Below are 24,846 nucleotides of genomic sequence, written 5' to 3'. Positions count from 1 at the left end.
GAGTTATAGAAAGATTTACTTACTGCTCACTGGGGAACAGTATACAGAGGCTTTTCTTGATTCATATTAATGAAATAGACCTGGGTTTAAAGGGCACAATTTCAAAATTTGAGAATGATGCAAGACAGTTTGGTCAGAAGAATGAGAAGAAATGATATAAAGGAAATGTAGGAGCAGAGGACCCTGGATGTCTATGTGCAGACCTTATTGAAGGTGGGAGGGCAGGTTGAGAAAGCAGTTAATAAAGTATACAGAATCATGGGTTATTAACAAGGACAGAGAGTACAAACACAAGTAAGCTATGAACCTTCATAAAACACTCGTGCAGCCTCCATGGGAAGGATGTCAAGTTTTTAGAAAAGGTACAGAGAAGATATACAAGAATGATTCTGAAGATGAGAGTTATGTGGATAGATTAGCGAAGCTGGGGTTGTTCTCCTTCGAGAAGGGAAGGTTGAGAGGAGATATGTGAGACATGCTGGATAGCTTAAATGGGGAGGAACTTTTCTCATTGGCAGAAGGTCGAGAACCCTAAGATGATTAACAAAGACCCCAATGTGACATGAGGAAAAATCTCTTCATGCAACAAATGGTTATGATCTGAAATGCATTGTCTGAGTATGTGGTGGAGTCAAATTCAGTTATGGTTTTCATAAGGGCACTGAGCAATTGTCTGAAAAGAGAGTTTACAGAGCCACAGGGAAATGGTCGAGGAGTGAGACTAGCTGAGTTGTTGTTGCAGAGAACTGATACAAAGACAGAGGATGGGATTTTCCAGCCACACTAGCCCTGAAACTGGAAAATCCTGCCCGAGGTCACTGGACCTATTCACGGTCCATCCCTTGGCCACTCTGATTCCTGTGGTGGGCGGAACAGGAAAATTTACCCCAATATGTGGAATGGCCTCCTGTGTTGTAACCATTCTATGATTCGAATATAGATACATTCAAAGAACTTGATAAACTCATGAGGAGGAAAGAAGCTGGAAGTTACCCCGAAACTGTGATCAAGAATGGTGAGAGGAGGCTTGTGCGGATCATAAACACCAACATAGATAAAGTGGCCTGTTTCTGTGCTGTGACTTCCATGCAAAGCTGCCAACAGGGAATACAAACACTATACTGCATGTCACATCCTCAGACCATCAGAGCCTAGGAATTAATACTTAGTAGGCGAACGCAACAGGATGTTTGGAGATATTGATGCTACTTTATATTCTGGGAATTTTGAGCTTCAAAGAGCCTGAAACACCTGTTTATGAGAGAACGGTGCGTAGGATGTGAAAGGCCTGTGTTTATTTTACAATAGTGGAGCTGTACAGGCGGGTTTCTGCTGTTGTAGCTGCTGCACATTGACTCAGACATTCAGCAGCAGCTGGACCTGGATGTGACATTCACTCCACTATCTCAACCTGTTAACCTCCCCAGTCTCTGCATTCATAGCAAGCTCTGGATATTCTGGTCAATTCTTACTGTCTTGTCTGCACTCAAACTCCAGGAACTTGTGGTCAAACCTGCCCTTATGCCCCATGTAATAGCACAGATAGAAATCACTTGTCGTGGCCCTCGCGTTGGCTGCCTCTGGACATGCAGTCCCACATGGTTTTGACAGGATTTCCCTCCAGTACTGGTGGTTTGTCATCAATGAGCCAAATCCCCTGGCCGGTGTTACTCTTGGAAACAAGAAGCTTTTTTATTGGAAGATTAAAATCAAAACCCATTTTACAGCATGAAAATCTAGTCAGACAATTAATGGAGAGGATTCCACTGAGATTAGTGGAAAGAAAAGTCAAGTGGCAAGTAAAATGGATGACCAATTGGCAAAGGAGAGGTCAACATCCAGTGGTGAATTTTAAAGCCTTGAAGTAAGAGTTTCTGGAGAGGCACTGATGTGTGTTCCTGGTGTGTTGGGTGGTAATGGAGTAGGTGAGCAGCAGGAATGTTGTGCCCAGATCTATAAAAATCTTAAATGACTAAAGATTACTTCCGCACGAGGCAGATCACTTCTTGTAAACTATTCAAACTTCAGCCAAATTAGGGAAGCTCCAAAGACATGTAAAATTGCACCTGCAGCCAAAAGAAATTTAAGTAGCTGATGATTCCTTTAATTAATATTACTGGGTGGTCCTTTGTGCCTTATAACATTGTGCTCAGCTTATTGAGTTTTCCAAATATGGGATTTGAAAATGGCAGTGTTGGTGTCAAATTAACATTGCACATTGATTTGCTTCACTGTCTGACCGCCCTACATCCTGCAAAACATCTTTAACAGGATAATGCCCCATCGATGGTGTTCCTATGGGAACCTGTGGTTCACTTAAAGTTATTTCACTTAAAGTCACAATTTTCAGGACCACAAAGAGAGGACTTACATTTGGCTCATATAGAGTCATCAAAGTTTACAGGATGGAAACAGGCCCTTCGGCCCAACTTGTCCATGCCATCCCTAAGCGAGTTCCAATTGCCCATGTTTGGCCCATATCCCTCTATAGAGTCATATAAACGCAAATACTTAATTCTGTAATTAAAGACTAAAAGAATATCATCACATGTGATGTAGAATGTATTTTTTTCAGATACACAAGATTGTTATATTTTACCAGTATAAAGGACTGGCAGTTATGTGTTAACTGGAAAGGAGAAATCACAATTATTGTAATGTTGCAGAACAAATTTATGTGTTGCCTTTCCCTCATGCCTGTGACCAGTACATTTATGTGTAAGTGTTGCATTTTTCTTACCCATGAATTGCAGGGTCCCAGTTTAAATAATTCCAGCAGCAGTGAATTTTAAGATAAAAATTATTTTGTATCAAACACATGTCCCTAAAATTTAGAATGTGTCGTCTCACATACACTCTCATACACACAAGGATTAGATACAGGTAAAAATAAAACAGTACAGTTGTGACTTATAATAATTTCAGTCTCGTTTGTGGCAGACCTTCCTTAGATGAAGATGAATCTTTAAAGTTGAAGTGGAAGTCTGGTAAAGTGAAGGACTCTCGATAAACTGCGAGGTTTCTTGTAGTCAAATTTCCCAGGAGCTTGGTTCTCATGTGAGACAGCGAAAGGAAGGGAAGGAGTGCAGGGATAGATTGTACAAAGCTTATAACTAGAGAAACTTCCTTTCAACAGCCTCAAGAAATCATCTCCCACTGCCTGTGATCCAGGGAAATCACTAAACACAACATGGAAGTATTGAATGATGAATTGTAGATCCTGGAGAATGATCTGGAGAGGTTGTATCAACTGAATTCAAAGATATGGGCTGGGATTCTCCCAAAAAATTCGAAGTCCCCAATTCCTGTGAAAATGGAAGCAACTCCTGATGATTTTGTTTCGCGTGACTTTCAGATTGAGCATCACAGGGTGCCGTAGCAGGATTCCCTCTGAAAATCGGGGAAGGGGGGGAGTGGGGGGGCAGGGGGGGGGCAGAGGGGAGGGGCCATTCCCACTGGAGAGGCTGGCAGCGTAACGCTGAGCTGGCCACTGCATATGCACTGATCTGTCAGTGCCAACATCAGAGCATGTGCAGTAGCCCCACACTGCTGGCCTCCCAATCACTGGCCAGTCCCATGAGCCCCCAACACTGGCCTTCCAACCCTCCACCCCATGATCACTGGACTCCCATTCCTCCCTGGGCCAACCCATATGTCGCCTCCACTCCGGTCAGCCCTGATCTCCTGATCCCCTGCCTCCCTCCTCAACAACCCTTACACCCCCTGACCCTCCCCATGACAGTCCCAACCCTGCCCAACAGCCCTGACCTCCCTCCCAGACAGTTTGGTTGTACAAGGCAGATTGTTGATGAATAAGACTCCCAAATGGTAGTATTTTTGTGAAGGTGTACTGAATAAGTTTGTCTCTCAGTGGTGTAGCAGCTGTTGTCACTGCATCTGTTTTTACTCTTCATGGATTGAATCTTCAACATCAGCAGTGTCATCATAGAATCATAGAATCCCTACTGTGCAGGAGGAGGCCATTCAGCCCATCAAGTCTCCACTGACCACAATCCCACCCAGGCCCTATCCCCATGTATTTACCCTAGCTACTCCTCCTGACACTAAGGGGCAATTTAGCATGGCCAATCCACCTAAGCTGCACATCTTTGGACTGTGGGAGGTAACCGAAGCACCTGGAGGAAACCCATGCAGATACAGGGAGAACATGCAAATTCCACACAGACAGTGACCCAAGCTGGGAATTGAACCCAGGTGCCTGGTGCTATGAGGCAGCAGTGCTAACTACTGAGCCACGGTGCCGCCCTCATCATTGGGCTCTCTGCCACCCTCACAATGAATACCTTCCTAATTGGAACATTGTGAAGTACACAATTAACACCCCACAATGCTGTACAGGTCACCTTCAGACCTACCTTCACACTTCCTTTGATCATTTCAATGGTTTCCCAGCCTTTTGAAGATTCCTGCCTTGCTTTCGAGGTGTGGTGTTTAAGGTGTGACCTTCTGAGGTCATTCTTTAAGGTGTGACCTTTATCAAAGGTGTCATGTGATGAATATATTCTTGATACAAGGGCTTTCAATTATTTAGTCAGTAAAATCACTTCCAATTATGTTATAATATAGCCAGTAGTAACTGTTCATTTTCTAATTGTCCACTATATTTGCAATGATTTTATAATTTACTCAAATAATTGTCAAATCAGATTTCTATAGCGGTTACAGCATGGTAATTAATCCTTTATTGACAACTGATTGATGTCAGGCGTATAACAGAAAAGCACTTGTGTATTAATATAAAAATACAATACTGCGGATGTTGGAAATCTGAAATAAAATCAGAAAGTGCTGGAATAACTCAGCAGGTCTGACAGTGAAAAACAAAGTTAACAATTTGAGTTTGTATGACTTCTTCAGAGCATTTGTGTGTGTCTGACATGTAAATAGTCTGGGATTTGTACATATTAGTGAATGCTTTATTATTGGAAATGTAATTAGAACATTTCCAACTGGTATCTATTACTGTTTCTTCTTCCATGGGTATCATTGTCTGAGTTCATTTTTTTATTCATACGAGATGTGGGCATCATTGGCATTACCAGCATTTATTGCCCATCTTTAATTAGACTTGAGAAAGTGGTGATGAGCAACTTTCTTGAACCACTGCAGTTCCATGTGGTTAGGTATGCTCACAGTGCTGTAAGAAAGGAAATTCCAGAGTTTTGACCTAGCAAGAGTGAAGGAAGGGTTCCAAGTCAGAATGGTGAGTGGCATGGAGGGAAAATTGCAGATGGTGGTGTTTCCATGCACTTGCTACCCTTGTTGGTACAGGTCATAGATTTTGAAGGTACTCTTGAAGGAGACTTGGAGAGTTGCTGTAATGAATCTTGCAGATGGTACACGCTGCTGCCGCTGTGCGTGAGTGTTGGAGGGAGTGAAATCTTAAGGTGGTTAATTCAGTGATAATCAAGCTTTGTCCTGGATGGTTTTGAGTTTCTTATGTTTTGGACCTGCATGAATCCAGGCAAGTGGAAAGTATTCCATCACACACCAGAGTTTGAGCCTAGTAGATGGAGGACAGGCTTTGGGGAGTCAGGAGGTGAGTTAGTATCTGCAGAATTTCAAGTCTCTTGTAGCCGCTGTATTTATGTGGCTGATCCACTTCAGTTTTTGCTTAACGTGACCCGCCTGATGTTGATGATGGCGGATTCAGCGATGATAATGTCATTGAACATCAAAGGAGATGGTTAGCTTATCTCTTGTTGAAGATGGTTATTGCCTGACATATGTGTAGTGTGAACAAGCTGAGTGAGTGGGTAAATGCACGGCAGCTGCAGTATAATGTGGATAAATGTGAGATTATTCACTTTGATAGCAAAAACCAGAAGGCAGATTATTATGAAAGGCTATAAAGAGAGGGAAATATCCTCTTATACCAATCGCTGAAGGTAAGCATGCAGATGCAGAAGGCAACTGGCATGTTAGCCTTCATAGTGAGAATTGTTCCAATTATGTAGGGCCTTGGTGAGGCCACACCTGGAATATTATGTGCAGTTTTGGTCTCCTTATCTGAGGATGGATATTCTTCTTGTAGAAGGAGTGTACGGAACATTTACAAGACTGATTCCTGGGATGGCTGGACTGACCTATGAGAAGAGGTTTGAGTCAGTTAGGGTTATATTCACTAGAGTTTAGAAGAATGAGGGAGTAATTTCATAGAAACCTATAAAAATTCCAGCAGGGTTAGATAGGGTAGAAGCAGGAAGGATGTTCCCAGTGATGGGTGTTTCCAGAACTAGGGGTCGTAATCTAAGGATATGAGGTAAACCTTTTAAGACTGAGAAGAGGAGAATTTTTTTACCCAGGGAATGGTAAGCCTATGAGATTTACTACCAATCAAAGCTGTTGAGGCCAAAACATTATATATTTTCAAGAAGCAGTTGGACATAACTCCTGGGGCAAAGGGGATCAAAGGATATGAGAGGAAGGCAGGGTCAGGCTATTGAGTTGGATGATCAGTCATGATCATAGTGTGTGGTGGAGCAGGCTGAAAGGGCTGAATGGTCTACTCCTGTTCTTAGTTTCTATTTCTATGAATGTTTCTTGTCACATATCACTGCATATTGTCCAGGTGTTGCTGAATAGGCTTACAGACTGCTTCAGTAACTGAGGAATTGCGAATAGTTCTGAACGTTTTGCAATCATCAGTGAATATCCCTACTTCTAACCGTATGATGGAGTGAATGTCATTAATGAAGCGGCTGAAGATGATTGGGCCTAGGACATTACTTTGAGGAACTCCTGCGGCGTTGTCCTGGGTTTGACATGATTGCCTCCAACAATCACAGCCTTTGTGTCAGATATGATTGCATTTTCCCCTCGATTTACACTGGCTTCACTTTTACTCTGGCTCTTTGATGCCACATTCAATCAAATGCTGCCTTGATATCAAGGGCAGTGATTCTCATCTCATTGCTGGAATTGAGTTTGTATCCCAATGTTTGGAACAAGGCTGTAATGAGGTCAGAAACCAAGTGGCCCTCTTTCAACCCAAACTGAATATCAATGAACGGATTATTGCTGAGTCGGTGCTGATTTATAAAACTGTCAACAACAGCTTCCATCATTTTGCTGAAGATTGAGAGTAGACAGAGGGGGTGGTATTTGGATGGATTGGATGTACCCTGCTTTTTGTGGACAGGGAATACCTGGGAAATATTCCGCATTATTGGCAGATGCCCGTTTTGTGTTGTATTGGAGCAACTTGGCTCAGGGCTGAGTTCTGGGGCACAGTTACTTGATATCTCTGACTGAACATAACAAATGCTTCAGCCTTGCCTGTTGCAATGAATTGAAGCCACTTCTAGCTCCTGGGTTACTGTACTAGTGAGAGTCTCCCACCACCCCACCCCGACCCTCCACTGGGCCCTCTCAACAACAGCCCCCATTTGAATCTTTGACCACACTCCCTCCCCCAATTACTCTACTGATCCCCTCACTATGTTCCCGACCCCCCTCCAACTATTCTCCCACCTCTGACTACGACCCCACCTCCCCACTGGCCACCTCTGATCAATGAATTTCACCACTTTCATGATCTTCTGTCTATCCCCCCCACCCCCAACTATCCTCCTGATCCTGACTACTAATGCCACTCCAACCTTCCAACCCTCCAACAAGCCTCTTACCCCACCCCCCCATCATCATCTTCAATGCCTGAATACCATCCTGACTTCCCAGCCATTCTCTACCCCCGACTGACTGACCACCCATCTCATTGCCTCCCCTCCACCGTTCCAGTCTATATCTCTCCATCCCTGGCCCATGCTGTCCACTTACTTTGCACACTTACCTTAATGTTACCCCCCATTATGTGGCTGCTTTAGTGCAGTAGTGTTGTAACTAGGAGTTGTGTCTTCACTTCTCCCCGATGCTGCTATCCCTCACTGGAGTCCTAGGACACAATACACTGGACACTCCTGGGTTGGCAGGTCAGGTGAGACATGTGCAGCTTCTGACTGAGGGAAGTGAAAAGGAACAGAATGGCAATCTGATTGTAATGGCCACGCTATGGGGTCAGGCGGTGAGGGGGTGGTGCTCCCTGGGCATGGGCACCCTGGCAGTGCCCAAGGGGCAAAGTGTCCATGCCCAGGGGCACCTTGGCACTGGGCATCGGGCAGTGCCAAGAGATGGGGCCTAGGGGCAGGGCTTAGGGGTTAGTAAAAGGGAACGGGACTTAGGGGGCAATCGGTGGGGGTGGGGTATCCTGTTGCCATTCTGCGTTTGGATTGGTCAGGGCTGGAGGGAGGCCAGCGGTGGGTTAGAGGATGGTCTGCAGTGGGCAAGTCTATCTCTCGTGAGGGGGTCTGCCCCTTGGAGGGGGGGGGAGCTCTGCCAGGTTAGAGGGGTTGGGAGAGCCTCATCAACACTGCTGGGGAGGGCTGGAGACCGGGATGCCCCAGAATGAGAGGGGGATCTGTCCTGGCCCAACAATGGTTGTGGGGGCTGCGATCGGGCTGGGGCAGGAGGAAGCCGGAGGGGTAGCTTGCAAGGGTCTCGGGTTTGCCAGTGATTGAGCTGACCAGCAAATGGGAGGCTGACAGTCCGCAGCCTCTGCACATGCGTAGAGGTCCGGAACTGTCAGACTCTGGTGTGAATAGCGCCGCCCCCCCCCCACACCGAGCTTTGCATAATATTCATGATTGTGACCTCTGCATTGCACGATTCAAGTCTGAACTTCCACTGAGAAAGCAATCATGATTTGCACAATTTTTTCCACGAATTCAGCACTTAGAACTTTTTTGGGAGAATTACCCCCATTAACATTGTTTCTCTCTCCACAGCTGCTGCCAGGCTGGCTGGAGTTTTCCCACCATTTTCTGAGTTTGTTTTAGATCTCCAGCATCATTCGTATTTTACTTTCATTCTAAATCTCTCTGCTCAGCCACTGTTCTCATCTCCTCACTATTCATTCTTGGACGACACGGGATTTAACCAGTGGAGTTGGTGACTACGATAATGACTAGGTTAATATTGAATATTTCTCATTCTGGAACACACTATCCTTTCTGGAGGGTAGTTGTCGTTTCCTGCATTGACTACATTGGCTGCACGTGGAGGCTCTTTATGTGCTAACCTCTTTGTGCTTGGTTGGCCTTGAGTCAGAAAATGACCCATATATCCTAATGGTTCAGTTGCTAAATAAAGCACCCAGTATGATAGTAATCTTTACCACGTGAGGGATGGCACACTAGTTAGCACTGCTGCCCCAGAACAGGTTCAATTCCAGCCTTGAGTGACTGTCTGTGTGGGATTTGTATGTTCTCCCTATGTCTGCATGTGTTTACTCCGGGTGCTCTGGTTTCCTCCCACAATCCAAAGATGTGCAGGTTAATTTGATGGACATTCTAAATTGTCCCTTAGTGTCCCAAGATGTGTAGATTAGGTGGATTAGCCACGGTAAGTGTGCAGGGCTATGAGGATAGGGTGAAGGGGAGACCCTGGTAGAATGCTCTTCTGGAACTTGATGGGCTGAATGGCATCTTTCTGCATTGTAGAAATACGCTGGTTATAGGAGAATGCACTGGGCTGATCCCTGGTTCCCAGTGAATTTATAGATATTATCTCACAGGTTAGCAGTAGAACTCTAATTGAACTCCTTATCCTGGCTGAGGGAGTAGAAATCTGCTCGAGTTACCAGTCCTGAACAGCATTCCTGACATGACAAGAGTGGACTCTGGTGATTCCTATTATAATCTCAATGGTGCAATGAGGGAACCTTTTTAAAGTTAATTTAAAAGGTCCGCCTTATTCCCCATGCTAAGCTTTATTATGTAATGTTGGCTGACAGCCCAAAAATCAATTAGCTCGGGGAAACACCTGAGCCCCAAGGAAATCTTAGTTAATTGACAGCTCTGATTCTCTGATCTATGCTGTAATTTCACAATGTTTATTTACATAAGATAAAGAAGTGTCAAGTGTTTGCAGCTTCTGCTATTGATACTTTAAAGGGTATGGATAATTGGCACTCTTCTTGGGCTGCAAGGAAGAGTTTTTTAAGGAAGTGGAACTTTATCAATGAATGTCTTTTTTTGTAACGTATCCTAATGTCATGGTAGTGTTCGTTGATTCTTTATAGTGTTTGATGGGCCAATAGACATGCAAGTGCCATAGCTTGGCATGGGGGGATTAGGTATTAGCTGGGGGGGGGGGGGGGGGGGGGGGGGGGGGGGCGTATCATGGGATGGGTCATGCAAGGATAGAGGGAGGTGAATGTGGGTATACCTTGGCATGGCCTACATGTGAGGGCCATTGAGGAGAGGTGGCATGGATGGGGCATGGAGAGTTTGTGTGGGGGTGGGTGGGGGAAGGTTAGGGCTGTGAGGAGTGAGGGCTGCAGGGACTTTCTGTTCTGTTTATAACTGGGACTTGCTACACAACAGCAAGGCAGGCCTTCTAAACAGTCCTGGCCAGACTACAGTATGCATCCACAACTCCCCTCAGTGAAAATCCTGCACTTATCAGCATTTTATTCTAAAGAGAATGTGACAAGTGGGAATATTTTGGAACATAGTTAAGAGCAGAAATAGGCATCAGCCCTCCGTGTCCACTCCGCCATTCAATCAGATCATGGCTGATCTCTCCCTGGTCTCAAATCCACCTCCCCACCATATCACTTTATCCCTTTTTTAAAATCAGAAATATGTTTGCCTCTTTCTTGGAGCTCTTCACCACCCTCTGTGAGAAGTAGTTCCTCCTGATCTCAGTTTTAAATCTACCGCCTCTCAACCTGAACCTGTGATCTCTCAGTCAAGATTGCCCCATAAGAAGCATGGGGGGGAAATAGGGTTGGTTGGGGGCCATATCATGGGATGGGGTCATACAAGAATAGAGGGGGTGAATGTGGGCATACGTTGGCATGGGCAATATTTATTCTACATTTACTTTAATGAGTCCTTTTAAAATTTTATATGCCTCAGTCAGATCCCCTCTCTAGCTCCTGCCACCTGCCTTGAGGATGAAAATCTAATTCACAATCACTAAAATAAAGACTAATGGCTCAATCATTAAATACAGAGTAATTACTCAGTCACTAAAATACAGTGCACTCACCTGATGAAGGAGCAGCACTCTGAAAGCTTGTGCTACCAAATAAACCTGTTGGACTTTAACCTGGTGTTGTATGACTACTTACTGTGCCCACCCCAGTACAACACCGGCAACTCCACACCTTGCACTAAAATACAGAATAATCACTCAATCATTAAAGTGCAGAGTAATTACTCACCACTAGAATACAGTGTAAACCCTGATCACTAAAATATAGAGTGATCACTCAATCTTAAATACACTCATCATTCATCACTAGAATACAGAGTAATCACTCGAGCATTGAACAGGGAATGCAAAATGGTTTTAGATGTTAATGATTGGTGGAGTTTCAGATCTCACATTGCTGGATCTCACAGATTGTAGATAATCCTTATATTCCTTTGGAGCCTTTCTTCAATAATTTAACAAATATGCAACGATTTGCACAAATTATTGACTGCCTGGCAATTTAAGAAGGCTCAGTCTAAACCTAAAGCTTATAGCTTTTATTATTCCTCAAAACGTTCTCCTAGTGAAGTGGTTCATTCCACACTGCAGTGCACAGTGGAATCCGAGATACATTTGGCCATGAATCCACCATTTTGTGCTTTGCAGCAAATTCTGTTGCATTATTTTGAAAGCTTTGGAACTGGTGGATGATGCTTTCTCTTCTCCCCACCCCCCATGTTCCCCATCCCCTCATTCACGCTGTGATTCAGACGAGCAGTATATTTTTCTGACACTGATAAATTTCCTAGCCGTGGCTGAAAAGGCAGTTCACTGATCCTTTGCCAATGATTATCTAAAGGAAAGCTTTGAAGCAGCAGTGTGTACATATTTACCAAATCTGCTGAGTTGTAGGCTATATTCAGCAGCTGGGGACATTCAGCTACAGCACTGCAGCAATCTACAACCTTCATGAGGATTCAAAAGCATAGGTTTTCCATATATAGCAAGGTATTTTCACCTGACAGCGCAGGTGAAGACTCTGTTATTGCCTTTCCACAACTATCTTTAAATTTGTCTCCTGATTGACTGAAACCGCTGATTTGGTTTTAAGTGAATGGCCATTCACTATAACTAAGCCTGTACAGTAAGTGGCCACAACCTATTTGACCATGGGAGTCATGTCTGCTCCTTTTGACATCCACATGTACACACTCGAGCAGAGATGGTAGGACCATAAAGCCCATGATGTTTTCAAAAGGAGCACAGCACAATGTACCAATATCGGACCATACTGAGGGACTGAAAATGAATTCTCCATTTGGTGCCAGGGGTGGAAAGGCTAAGCACAAACTGAAAATAAATCATAATATTTGACTTGGAAAGCACCTTCATGTTGTTCACTCTGGCAGGCTGTGCCTGCAATGACACAAATTTGCACACCACTTTGAAAAAAACAAATACTCTACAAGTTAGATATGGGCAAGTCTGGTAGGATTGCAAGGGTGCCCAAAGGGAGCAAACAATTTGTGATAATGTTGATATGTTCAAATAAATTATCTGAAATGCAATAGCTGAATAACTGTTCAATGTTCATTACAACTTCATCATTATTAAGAGTCAATTGTAGATTTTGACCTTTTTCCATGTAGAAGCTAGTCCCTTTAACTGGCATGTGTTGGAAGGATCATATGACCTGATCATCCAAAGGGGAATGAGTGTAAGGATCTCGGGACAGAGAGCAGGCTTTTGCAGCTAGATTGATCCTGGGGCTGGGAATGAACATGTCCGCTGAAATTCTACCACCCGGCCCACCACAGAATTGGAGGGGTGAGGGGCAGGCAATGAAAATGCCAATTGACATTGGGTGGGATTATTTGGCCTTGAGTTAAACGAGGCCATAAAAACCCCCTCATCGACGGGAGCACTCTGTATATAGTTGTAACTAGTAATAAACCCATTGTCATTTGTCAGCTAACTGATTATTGCATTTATTACATTGGCGAAGAGGAAAATGACAGCAACTCAGAATACAGTGGACAATTCAAAGGAAAGTTCATTTGCAAACATTATGGTACAAGTCTCATTGAGTACGGCATACAAAAGAAGATAAAAAAGACACGCCTGTCTTCAAAAAATTAAAAGTTTTTGACGTTGCTACAGAGGACTGGACACAGAATGTGGAACAGTTGTTCCTTGCTAATGAAATAGAGGGGGAGGATAAGAAGGAACTTATGTTGCTGACTGCATGTGGGACCTAGACGTACAGCTTGATCTCAAGTTTTAACATCCCAGGATGCTCCTCACACATCCCAACATCCAGCGTTACTGCTTTGACCAACTGTGCCACAAAGTAGTGTGTTATTTGTCCAAGGAGTGAAGTAGCTGATCAGCCAATATCAAGCCAAAGTGCTGCTCCCAATGATACTGAGGGAATAGTGGAAAGTGATGAGCTGGTACCAGGAAAGAATCAGAGTGAAGAAAGTCCAATTGGGACTACTTCTACAGCCAAATCCCCATCAGTTGAATTATATTGCACCCAGAGAACATCTCCTGACAGACTGAATTTCAGATAAACTATGTTAAAAATGTTCATTATTGCTAATGTTTTAAAAGCTGTATAAGTTATCAGTGTATTTTGTAATAAGGGATTTAAAGGGGAAGAGATATAGTATCTAGCCTCTATAAGGGGTTCGCATTGGAAGCATTGAAACATAGAAACTAGAAGCTGTTGGCCATTTGGCTCTTTGAGGCTGCCCCACCATTCATTTTGATCATGGCTGATCATCAAATTCAATATCCTGGTCTCTTTTTCTCCAATATTGTTTGACCCCTTTAGTCCCAAGAGCTGTAACTAATGCCTTCTTGAAACCAAACATTTTGGCCTTAACTACATTCTGTGGTGGTGAATTCCACATTCACCACACTCTGGGTGAAATCTCTCCTCCCCTCAGTTCTAAAAGGTTTACCCCTTATCCTCAAACTATGACCCTTAGTTCTGGACTCTCCCACTATTGGAAACATTCTAACCCTGTTAGAATTTTAGAAGTTCTATCAGATCCCCTCTCACTCCTCTAAACTCCAGTGAATATAATCCTAATAGATTTAGTCTCGCCTCGTATGATAGACCTGCCATCCAAGGAATTAGCCTGGTAATCTTTTGCTGTAGTTCCTCTATAGCAAGGACATTCTTCCTCAGATAAGGACACCAAAACTGCACACAATACTCCAGTGTGGCCTCACCAACACCTTATACAATTGCAACAAAACATCTCTTATTCCTATACTCAAATCTTGCAATGAAGGCCAAGCCTTTTTTTACTGCTTACTCTATCTGCAAGCTTATTTTCAGCGACTGATGCACGAGGACGCCAAGGTCTCATTGAGCATCCACCTCTCTCAATTTACACCTATTCAAGTAATAATCTGTCTTCCTATTATTGCTACCAAAATGGACAAGTTCACATTTATCCACATTATACTGCACCTGCCATGCAGATGCCCACTCAGGCTGTCCAAATCATGCTGAAGCATCTCTGCATCCCCCTTACAGCTTAACTTCCTACCCAACTTTGTATCATCAGCAAATTTGGAGATAATACATGCAGTTCCCTCTTCCAAATTATTAATATATAATATGAACAGTTGGAATCCTAGCAGAAATCCCTGCGGAACCCCATTAGTCACTGACTGCCAAACAGAAAAAGACCTATTTATGCCAACTCCTTGCTTCCTACCTGCTAACCAGCTTTCTATCTGTCTCAAGACATTACCTGTAATCCCATGTGCTTTAACTTTACATGGTAACCTGTTACATGAGACCTTGTTGAAAGCCTTCTGAAAATCCAAATAAACCACATGCACTTGTTCGCCTTGGTCAATTCTACTAGTTACATCCTTAGAAAGATCCAATAGATTCGTTAAGCGTGACTTCCCTTTTGTAAATCCGTGCTGATTTTATCTGATTATACCACTGCTTTCCAAATGCCGTGTTATGAAATCCTTGATAATAAGCAATTTCCCCAGTACTGACATTAGGCTCACTGGTCTATTGTTCCCTATTTTGTTCCCTCCCTTTTTGAATAGCGGGTTTACATTAGCCACCCTCCATTCTGTAGGAACTATTGCACAGTCCAAAAAATTTTGGAAAATAAGCACCAATGGATCTACAATTTCCAGGGCCAATTCCTTAGGTACTCTGGGATGAAGTTTATCAGGACCTGGAGATTTATCTACCTTCAAACCCATCAATTTCCCAAATGCTGATTTCCTTCAACTTCTCACTAAAATATGTTTCTCTCAGCACTTGTGGCACATTATTCATGTCTTCCTTTGTGAAGACTGAGGCAAAGTACAAATTTAATTCCTTAGCCATTTCTTTATTTCCCATTACGAATTCTCCCGTCTCCTGTTTCTGACTGTAAGAACCTAAATTCTTTGTCAGTCTTTTCTCTTGTGACCTGATTGCCCAATGGGGAATGAGTAAAGAGACAAGAGCGCAGGCTTTTGCAGCCAGGTTGATCCTAAAGCTGAGATTGAACAGATCAATTGGAGCATTCTGTACATAGTTTTAAATTGTAATGAACCTTGTCAGCTAAGTGGTGGTCGTCAATTATTCTATTTACTACACTCCTACATCTTAAGCCCCATTTTAAAAATATCTCATACCATGTATTGCCTCAATGCTACGTCTCCCCCCTCCAATAATAGGCCTTTTGTTCTTAGAAATTGCTACATCTTGTTATAATTGCTACAGCTCTAACACACTGTCCTTCTCTTCAGTTCTGACGAAGGGTCTAAGGACTTGAAACATTAACTGTTTTTCTCTTAATAGAAGCTGCCAGACCTGCTGAGTTTTTCCAGCATCCTCAGTTCTTGTTTCAGATTTCAATATTCTTGGTGTTTTGTTTATCAAGTGACAGCTTTCTTGTCCCCATGATTCAAACTTCACTCACACCAGGGCTTGGGTGCCCCTGACTGGCCAGTATTTATTGCCCATCTCTCATTGGCCGAGGGCAGTTGAGAGTCAATCATATTGCTGTGGCTCTGGAGTCACACGTAGGCCTGACGTGGTAAGGATCCAATAGATTTCCTTCCCTTAAGGAAGTTAACCAGTTTTACGACAAATGGCAATGTTTTCGTGGTCATCATGAGACTTTTAATTCCAGATATTCTTTATTGAATTCAAATTCCACCATCTGCTTTGGTGGGATTCAAATCCAGGCACCTAGAACATGAACTGATTATCCCACAAGACCATCGTCTCCTTGTAGACTAACTTTTCAGTGTAGTGACAAGGTAGTGTCACAGTACTTGAAGTACTGGGGTGTGAAATCCATAGCTCCATCTGCCTCTATATTTGGATACCATGGTAGAAAAAGCAGGAGAATTCTCTGACCTAGTATTCATATCTCTGCCAAACAGATTGAACCGGTCACTTTACCACTTTCTGTTTGTGGAAATTTGCAGCTTGCAAACTGGTTGTTGCATTTGCCTAGTCAACAACAGCAACTGGCTTCAAAATATTATCTATCGACACCGCAAACTGCCGGTCCAAGTGGAGAGGATCTCCAAGAAGATTGCACATATCGCCACAGACATCAAGTTTTTACATTCTAATCAGTAATCTCTAAACTGTCTGTGCTTTATATGCTCTGTCTGAGGCCAGAACTCTCCATTCACCTGACGAAGGGACTAACCCCGAAAGCTTGTGAGTCTATTATCAAATAAATCAGTTGGACTAAAACCTGGTGTTGTCAGACTTTTTACTGTGTTTATGCCAGTCCAACGCCGGCATACGCACATCATGACCCACTTCAAAATATTAATCAGCAATGTAGCTGTGATCTCCTTAGACAATATTAAAATGCCTTTCTTCCTATCACCACTGTCTATCTCTAATGGAATTCTAATTGTAAGGTTGCATATCCAAAGCATCTGATTGTATCATGGGACTCCTACATGTTTCAATTACCTAAGCCTACATTTCAATACTTCTTTTGGCACCATTGATGATAAAATGTTCTACCAAATTTGGCCATTGGGGCAGTGGGTGATCATTTGGAATGAATATAAATCCAAGCTGCTTATACGAGATAACAGAGCGATATGAACTCATTGTTTAGGAAATACTGTTACTTCAATGACGCTCAAGAAGACAGAACTGCAGTAATGTGGTTTCCTGTAGTTTATTGAGTTTATAGCCATGAGTTAAAAGATATCTTGCAATCTACTCTCCTCAGATGTGCTGTTAACCAACTTTTTTTAATAAACTGTATATCAGCACCAAAGTTGAACCTTTATTATCGTCACAGTCTCTCCAACTGAAAGTTATCAAACACTGACGAGAAGTGGAACATTGTTTGATGAGCAAACATACCTTCTGGTCACTCATAGCATACATCAACATGTAGAAACTGAAATCATTCAATTCCACCTCCACATTGTTCCAATATTTAGTGCACTATCGGCTAGACCCAATCTAACTTCCCTCAGCAAGGAGAATGATAAACACATCGGTTATAGTAACAGTTTTTTGTTGACACACCTTCGCGATACAATGGCAGAGGTGGAACACAATGTAAATGGCTACCATCTTCATTTATAATTATTAATACTTAAAAAAAAATCATTCTCCGCTATGTACAGTGGCAATTTTCTAAAAAAAACACATTAAAGTGTACAACTGCATCTTCTAAAGCTTTAATAACAAAGATTTATAGTTGGATACCTAATGAATTAAAATCATTTTTGTTGAATCCCACCTCCCACAATCTTCCGCAGACAGTGTCTATGGCTACAGTTGTTAATGGTTCAAATCCACATGTAAGAGCCAGCCACAAAGAAAGCTTTATTGCACCGGTTGCTGTCTGAACCATGGATCTCTCTCGTCATTTATCTTCAGAGACCCTTTAGCAGTTTGAGCACAGTGACGTTTTGACAAGAGTTCTGCATTGCCACCTTTGCAGTCGTAAACATTCCTCCAAGAACTTTAAACAAGGTGCCAAATGTTTCATACAAAAAAAAGCAAATAGTAAATCACGAGTGGTAGAAATAAGACCGCTGCTTAAACTGGAGCATATATTCACTTGGATGTAGTTGCTGTCTGCGAAGAACGCAGGCCGATTGATGGATTGAGTTTATAGCCATGAGTTAAAAACTATTCGCCACAGTTCAGCTGGGAAAATTGTAAGATCCTGAAATGTCAGACCTCAGCAGGAAGTGTCTTTAGCTTGTGGGAGTCAACAGAGAAGGACAAAGACAAAGACGTTCCTCTGGCACCATCGAGCTATGTTCTAGACAAAATTCTGGAAACAGAAAATTACAGTCAATAGTAAGGCTCAAACCAAAAATAGGACTTCACTGGAGAAAATGAATAACCAACACCTTTATCACAACAAACCAAACTAATAAAAAAAATCCTTATTTATTCCAACACCAGTCTGACACTATTAGACTGAAATATCTTCATATGCCAGCAATTAAAAAGGAACACATTTATCATTGTTAATGCATCCACAATATAATTTTACCTGTAATGATGATTCATATTGGTAAGCCACTCTAAGTGTCTTTGACACTTCTGTGGTTACAAACTTCAACCTTCTAGATAGGGTGTGGTGGTCTAACTTCAGGATTGTGAATGAACTTCGGTAAAATTTGAATTTAACTAATTAGTTGTTTTGAATAGGAACAGTTTGTAACCGGTGAAGCAGTAACAAAATTATTTAATAGCACAGAGGAGGCTACTCGAAAAGTTGTGTCTGTGCTGGTTCTCCGAAGGAGCAATTCACTTAATGCCACTCCCCAATCTTTTCCCCATGGCCCTGCACATTCCTTTTCAGAAAATAATCCAATCCCCTCTTGAATCCTCGATTGAATCTGCTTTCACCACATTCTTAGGCAGTGCATTCCAGATCCTAATCAGTCGATGTGATAGGAACAGCTTCTCTCTATCTCCTCTGTAGGTATCGTCCATGTCAAAAACAGCTACCTAGCTCAGAGCTGTCAGGTGGACGAGATCAGACAATTGCTCACGTGGTTAATAACATGATGGCAAATAAACAACGATGACAGACCTGTTATTCATTCATGTATAATAACCTCTCTCTTCATGATTCAAATATTTTATGAATCCTTGGATTAAACAATCATTGCAAAATTCTATACTTTTATCAGATTTGAACTAGTCAATATGTGTATCAATTACGACCATTTCATATCAGCAAAAACCTGTTCAAGCTATTAAAAATGCCTCATCAAACATCAGCGTTTTCTCTGTTTAAGTGCATTCACCTTAATACTCAAAGTATTCAACGAAAGGGAAATCTTGGTTCTTTATATCACTCCTCTGTTTAGCCATCAGCTTCTGTTGATATAGTTCCCAGATGGCTGTTTTTGAATGGCTGGCTGAATTCCAAGACTCATTAACGGAATCAGCTCATCTGGGGTCTGTTTAAACAGCTTTTGATTGATTGACTTCTTTATGAGGTTATAATTTATTGTTTCTTTGATGTGGTTTTTCAAAGTATGTGTGCTTTTTGGACAAGATTATGAATTGCAAAGTGAGATAAAGTTTCTTCATCGATATGTCTGTGTCTGTATGTCTGTGTCTGTCTATTTTATAAGGTTGTAAGAGCAGTAACTTTTTCCAGTGGGAATTTATGAATGACTGTCTTCTTTCATAAATATTTCAAGGACTTGCAACGGTCATTATGTAGCTCATTAGTCCTGTATATGGTTTATACTGGGCGAATGGGCATGGAGGATGTGGAAGTAGAGGGTAGGGGGTAATTGAAGGTGTTTGGAAAGGGCATGATGGGAATGGGAAATAAAAGAGAGCATGGAAGAGGCATGGAGTATGTAAAGGGCAATGGAGGAGTATGAAGGGGCAAGGAGGGGTAAGGGGGTGTGAGGGGTGAGGCCTAGAGTAAAAATCTTTAATACAATTGGGTTGAAGCCCCAGAGATCTGATGCAAAACTGACCTGCCGGCAAACCCATGCCCCCATGACCATCTCTGAGCTGCCTCCGAAGATGGTGGGCCTAACTTCATCCTGTCTCCTCCTCCCTAACATGAAAATATGGAGAGTGGATGGGGGCTTTTAAAGGTGTCCACTGAGTTGGGTTCAACCTTCCCAAATCCTTAATGAAAATCAAGTCCTTGATGTCTATTAGTATTAGGTGAACAGGACGAGGTGTAAGATTCCAGTACCGATAAAGGAATGTTTTGAGTATTATGCCTTACCCCAGCCTCTTCATCTGGAACTTGCTCAGCATTGCTCTCCATTTGGTGTTGATCTTGATCTCCATTGGTTAATGATGGGACATCTCCTAGGTCTACTGCATCCTCGTGCTTTTCAAGCACTGCTGCAGCTCCAACAATCTCCACCGAAAGGGACTGCAGACAAACAGACTCAGGTTGATCCTCCTGCCTTGGACGTGTATCTGCAGATGGGATTATTGGGGTTTCCGACTGTGGGCTAAAGGCACTGATGGCCTCTGGTGAAGCCTCAATGTTTGATGGGTTCAGCGATTCACAAAAAGAGCCAGTGTCACTGCAGGCAGAGTCTCCCATTAGAGGCCAGGCTTCTGAGGCATCTCCACTAAAAGAGGGTGTAAACACATCGAGGAGAGAAGGCAGGATTTCTCCAGCACATTCCATGTTCCTGTGCGTGACAGAAAGCACATTAGAGTTAACACGCAGAATGATAAATGCTAATGGGACATTGTTAACCATGTGGTATACAGTGTGGTTGTGATCAACAACTCAGTGGTACCACACAAGTAACCCAATATATGCTATAATGTCACAAGTAACTAAAGGAAGAAGGTATTTACACAGTAGGTTCCCTTGATTATTGTGTAACTGACTATACATGTGCAATTATGTGAACCTCATCTCATTTACAAAAATGCCATGCTGTCAATGATTTTAGAGTTGCATCAATTGTCATGAGATACTAATATTGAGTTTAGAGTATCTTGTCAGAGGATGTTTCCTCACCGGGGTGCTACAGAATCAAAGTTATAGGGGGGATTTTACGGCCTTGTTCGAGTGAGACCAGAAATTCCCGCCCGAGGTCAACAGACATTTCCGTTGTCCACCTGTCGCCCACTCCGATTCCACGGAGGGCGGGGCAGTAGAATTCCAGTGACAGTGTCTAACACTTCTCACGCACACCCTACCTGTCTAGTTAATGCAGTATCAGGGAGTATGGGTGGGTCAGTGTACTATCCCTTCAGCTGTCGGACAGGAGTTCAAATCCAGCCCAGTCTGATGGCTGACATTGTAAGTAGGTGGTCTCCAGATGTGGTGCAAAATGAGAAATAGGAATCCAGCAACCCTCAAAACAGTCCACCTGATATTTTTGAGATTAACAAATCAGAAAGTTGGACAGACTATAAAAGAGCTGCTGATTCATTATCTCCCATTCTGCACAAGTGATGAAGATTAATTTAATCTCCTCAGATTTCTACATTAACAGATTACCAGCCTCAGTCCAGTATTAGTTAGAATAGGATAGGATGAGGACTATGAAGCCGGATGGTTCGAAAGCTCCGAAGAAGAGTCACAGGGACCTGAAACATTAACTCTTGACTTTCCTTCCATACATACTGCAGGACCTACTCAGTCTTTCCAGCGTTTTCTATTAGGCTGGCTGATGTGCTTAGTTAACACCATGCAAGGGGCTTTCATGGCATGCTTTTCAAAAGATAGGATTAAGCTGTTTTTAGCAACTCATAGAATACCCTGTTCTGCAGCATTAACATTCTAACCTTGATGCCAACAGTATCTACAAATATTAACTTCAGTACACGAGGATCAGTGTTTCATTAACATTCATTACAAGTACCTGCTACCCCTGTATGAACTTAGTGACACTTTGATAAGTGTTCTCAATGTTAAATGTGTAATATTAGTTTGAAGTCCAACTCGAGGCAGCGGGGGGTTTGGAGACAGGTACAATGCTACTTTTTGTTCATTTATTCATTCATGGGATGTGGCCTTAGTTTGAGTCAGGATGATGAGAAACCTGGAGGGAACTTGCTGATGGTATTGTCCTCTGTCCTTCGACTGCTACCCTTGTCCTTCTAGGCGGTGAAGGCCACAGGTTTAGAAGGTGCTGTCAAAGGAGCCATGGTAAGTTCCTGTAGTACATCTTGTAGAAGTGCACACTGCTGCCACTGTGCATCAGTGGCGGAGGGAGTGAATGTTTGTAGAAGGGGTAGCAATCAAGTAGGCTGCTTTATCCTGAATGGTGTCGAGTTTCTTGTGTGTTTATGAAACTGCACCCATCCAGGCAAGTGGGGAGTATTCCATCATATTTCACAGTGGTTAGCACTGCTGCTTCACAGCTCCACAGACCTGGGTTCGATTACTGGCTTGGGTCACTGTCTGTGTGGAGTTTGCACATTCTCCTCGTGTCTGTGTGAGTTTCCTCCAGGTGCTCTAGTTTCCTCCCATAGTCCAAACAAGTACAGGTTAGGTGGATTGGCCATGCTGAATTGCCCCTTAGTGTCTCGGGGAGGCCAAGATTAGAGGGAGTAACAGATAAATATGTGGGGTTATGGGGATAGGGCCTGGGTGGGATTGTTGTTGGTGCCGACTTGATGAGCCAAATGGCCTCCTTCTGCACTGTAGGGTTTCTATGATTCTTTCTATGATTTATGATTTGTGCCTTGTAAATGGTGGGCAGACTTTGGAGCAGGGGTGAGTTAATTTTCTGAAGAAATTGCAGACCTGCTCCTATAGCCATAGCATTTATATTGGTCAATGGTAAGCCTGATGATAGTGTGGGACTCAGTGATGGTAATGCCATTGAATGTCAAAGGGAGATGATTAAACTCTCTCTTGTTGGACATGGCAGTTGCCTGTCACCGGTGTGGCACTCATGTTCTTGCCACCTATCAGCCCAATGCTGAGTGTTGTGCAAGTCTTGCTGCGTATGAACATGGACAGCTTCAGTATCAGAGGAGTTGTGAGTGATGCTGAACATTGTGCAATCATTGGCAAACATCTCCATTCTTGATCTTATGATGGAACAGCTGAAGATGGTTGGGCCTATGACACTCCTCTGAAGTAGTCCTGCAGTGATGCCCTGGGACTGGAATGATTGGTCTCTTGCCAGCACAACCATCTTCCTTTGTGCCAGGCATGACGTCAACCATTAGAGAGGGTGCCCCTGATTCCCATTGACTTCAATGTTGTTACATCTCCCTGATGCCACACACAATTGATGTCAAGTACAGTGACTCTCACCTCACCTCTAGAATTCAGCTCTTTTGTCCATGGACAAAGGCTGTGGTGAGATCAGGAGCTGTGTGGCAGAACCCAAACTGAGCCTCAGTGAGCAAGTTATTGCTGAGTAAGTGCTGCTTAGTACCACAGTTAATAACCTCTTTCATCACTTTGCTGCAGAGAGTGCTGTATTTTGGAACTGCACATATACCACATCAACAGCATTACCCTCATCAACCTCCTCTGTTACCTCTTCAAAAAACTCTTGCAAGTTAATTAAATGTAACGTCTCCTTAACAAATCCATGCTGACTTTCACCTGCATTTGTCCAAGTTACCCCGAATTATTGTTCCCAGAAGTTTCCCCATTACCAATGCTAAATGAGCTGGCTTGCAGTTACTGGGCTTAACTAAAGAAGAAAGATGTAATATTTGTGATTCACCACTCCTCTGGCACCACTCCTGGTGCTCAGAAAGATTGGAAAATTACAGCTGGTGCCTCCGAGATTTCTCTTCCCTCAGTAACTGCAGGTGTTTCATCCGTTCCTTTACCTTTTAATATTCACGGATCTGGATGGAGGGTAAGAGCTCTCACTATTGTACTCCAGACTGCAGGCATCATCGAAACAACAAGATGGAACCAGGTGAACAGGTCCTAAAGGAAAGAAAATACCATCATTACAGTTATTAATGCAGAGGAAATGGACACTTTTAGCTAGATGGAGACAACATTTATCGTTAATTAGAGAAACTTAGAATATATATTTTACAATGTTACTCTCTAATCTTTACTAAATGTTTTGAGTATAAAGAATGTAAGCTAAAGTGAATTACAATTGTTGCACTTGTCACCTTATACACAGAACTGAGTTCTACTCTTAGTTTAGTTTATTTACTATTGTCACAAGTAGGCTTACATTAACACCGCAATGAAGTACTGTGAAAATCTCCAGTCGCCACATTCCGGCACCTGTTTGGATACACTAAGGGAGAATTTAGCATGGCCAATGCGTCTAACCAGCACATCTTTCAGACCATGGGAGGAAACCGGAGCACCTAGAGGAAACCCTCAGGCACGGGGAGAATGTGCACGCTCCACACAGGAATTGAACCCAGGTCACTGGCACTGTGTGGTAGCAGTGCTAACCACTGTGCCACCCACTGTGCACCGGATTTAGCAGCAATAAGCCGGTCACTGCCTGACTCTCTGACAGCACCCACCTTTTTGCAAGGGATTAATGCATTTTAAATGCATTTGAATTAACTCTTGCCTTGTAAACAGGCTGTGGGATAGTTATCAATGATCTGGAAAGCAAATGTTTAGCAACTGAAAACCATTGTGGGACGGGTTCCAGGAGGAGCAAGAATGCTTGCTCTGAACAGCCCCTCTCCCCGCAAACCTGGTCAGGTTGTCCCTCCATGACTGAAGGTTATTGGCTAGCTCAACATTGGAGCTTGCAAACTCCACACAGGTAGTCACCCGAGGCCGGAGCTGAACCCCGGGTCTCTGGCACCGTGAGGTAGGAGTGCGAAATACTGTGTAACCATGCCAACCTGTTGCAGTCCATCCAGTGTAGGTAAACCCACTGCGCTGTTAGGAAGGTATTTCC

General features: G+C 43.0%; 1 protein-coding gene across 1 annotated transcript in view; it reads right to left on the bottom strand.

The window, feature by feature from the left end:
* Positions 1 to 17,170: 17,170 nt before the first annotated feature.
* The window catches only part of LOC145349060 (tumor necrosis factor receptor superfamily member 19-like), an 85,620-nt gene continuing 77,944 nt past the window's right edge, over positions 17,171 to 24,846 (bottom strand). Inside the window, exons 8-10 of the mRNA XM_080197341.1 lie at positions 23,789 to 23,891; positions 20,244 to 20,664; positions 17,171 to 18,305 (exon numbers count right to left, since the gene is read on the bottom strand). Coding sequence (XP_080053467.1) covers positions 18,294 to 18,305; positions 20,244 to 20,664; positions 23,789 to 23,891 — 536 coding nt within the window. The 3' untranslated portion in view covers positions 17,171 to 18,293. The remainder of the gene's footprint in view (positions 18,306 to 20,243; positions 20,665 to 23,788; positions 23,892 to 24,846) is intronic.

The sequence above is a fragment of the Carcharhinus amblyrhynchos genome, chromosome 10 (genome assembly GCF_965287045.1).
Source record: "Carcharhinus amblyrhynchos chromosome 10, sCarAmb.v2.hapA, whole genome shotgun sequence".
NCBI lineage: Eukaryota > Metazoa > Chordata > Chondrichthyes > Carcharhiniformes > Carcharhinidae > Carcharhinus > Carcharhinus amblyrhynchos.
The sequence above is the reverse complement of the archived record's forward strand: the minus strand, read 5'-3'. Positions and strand labels throughout refer to the sequence as shown.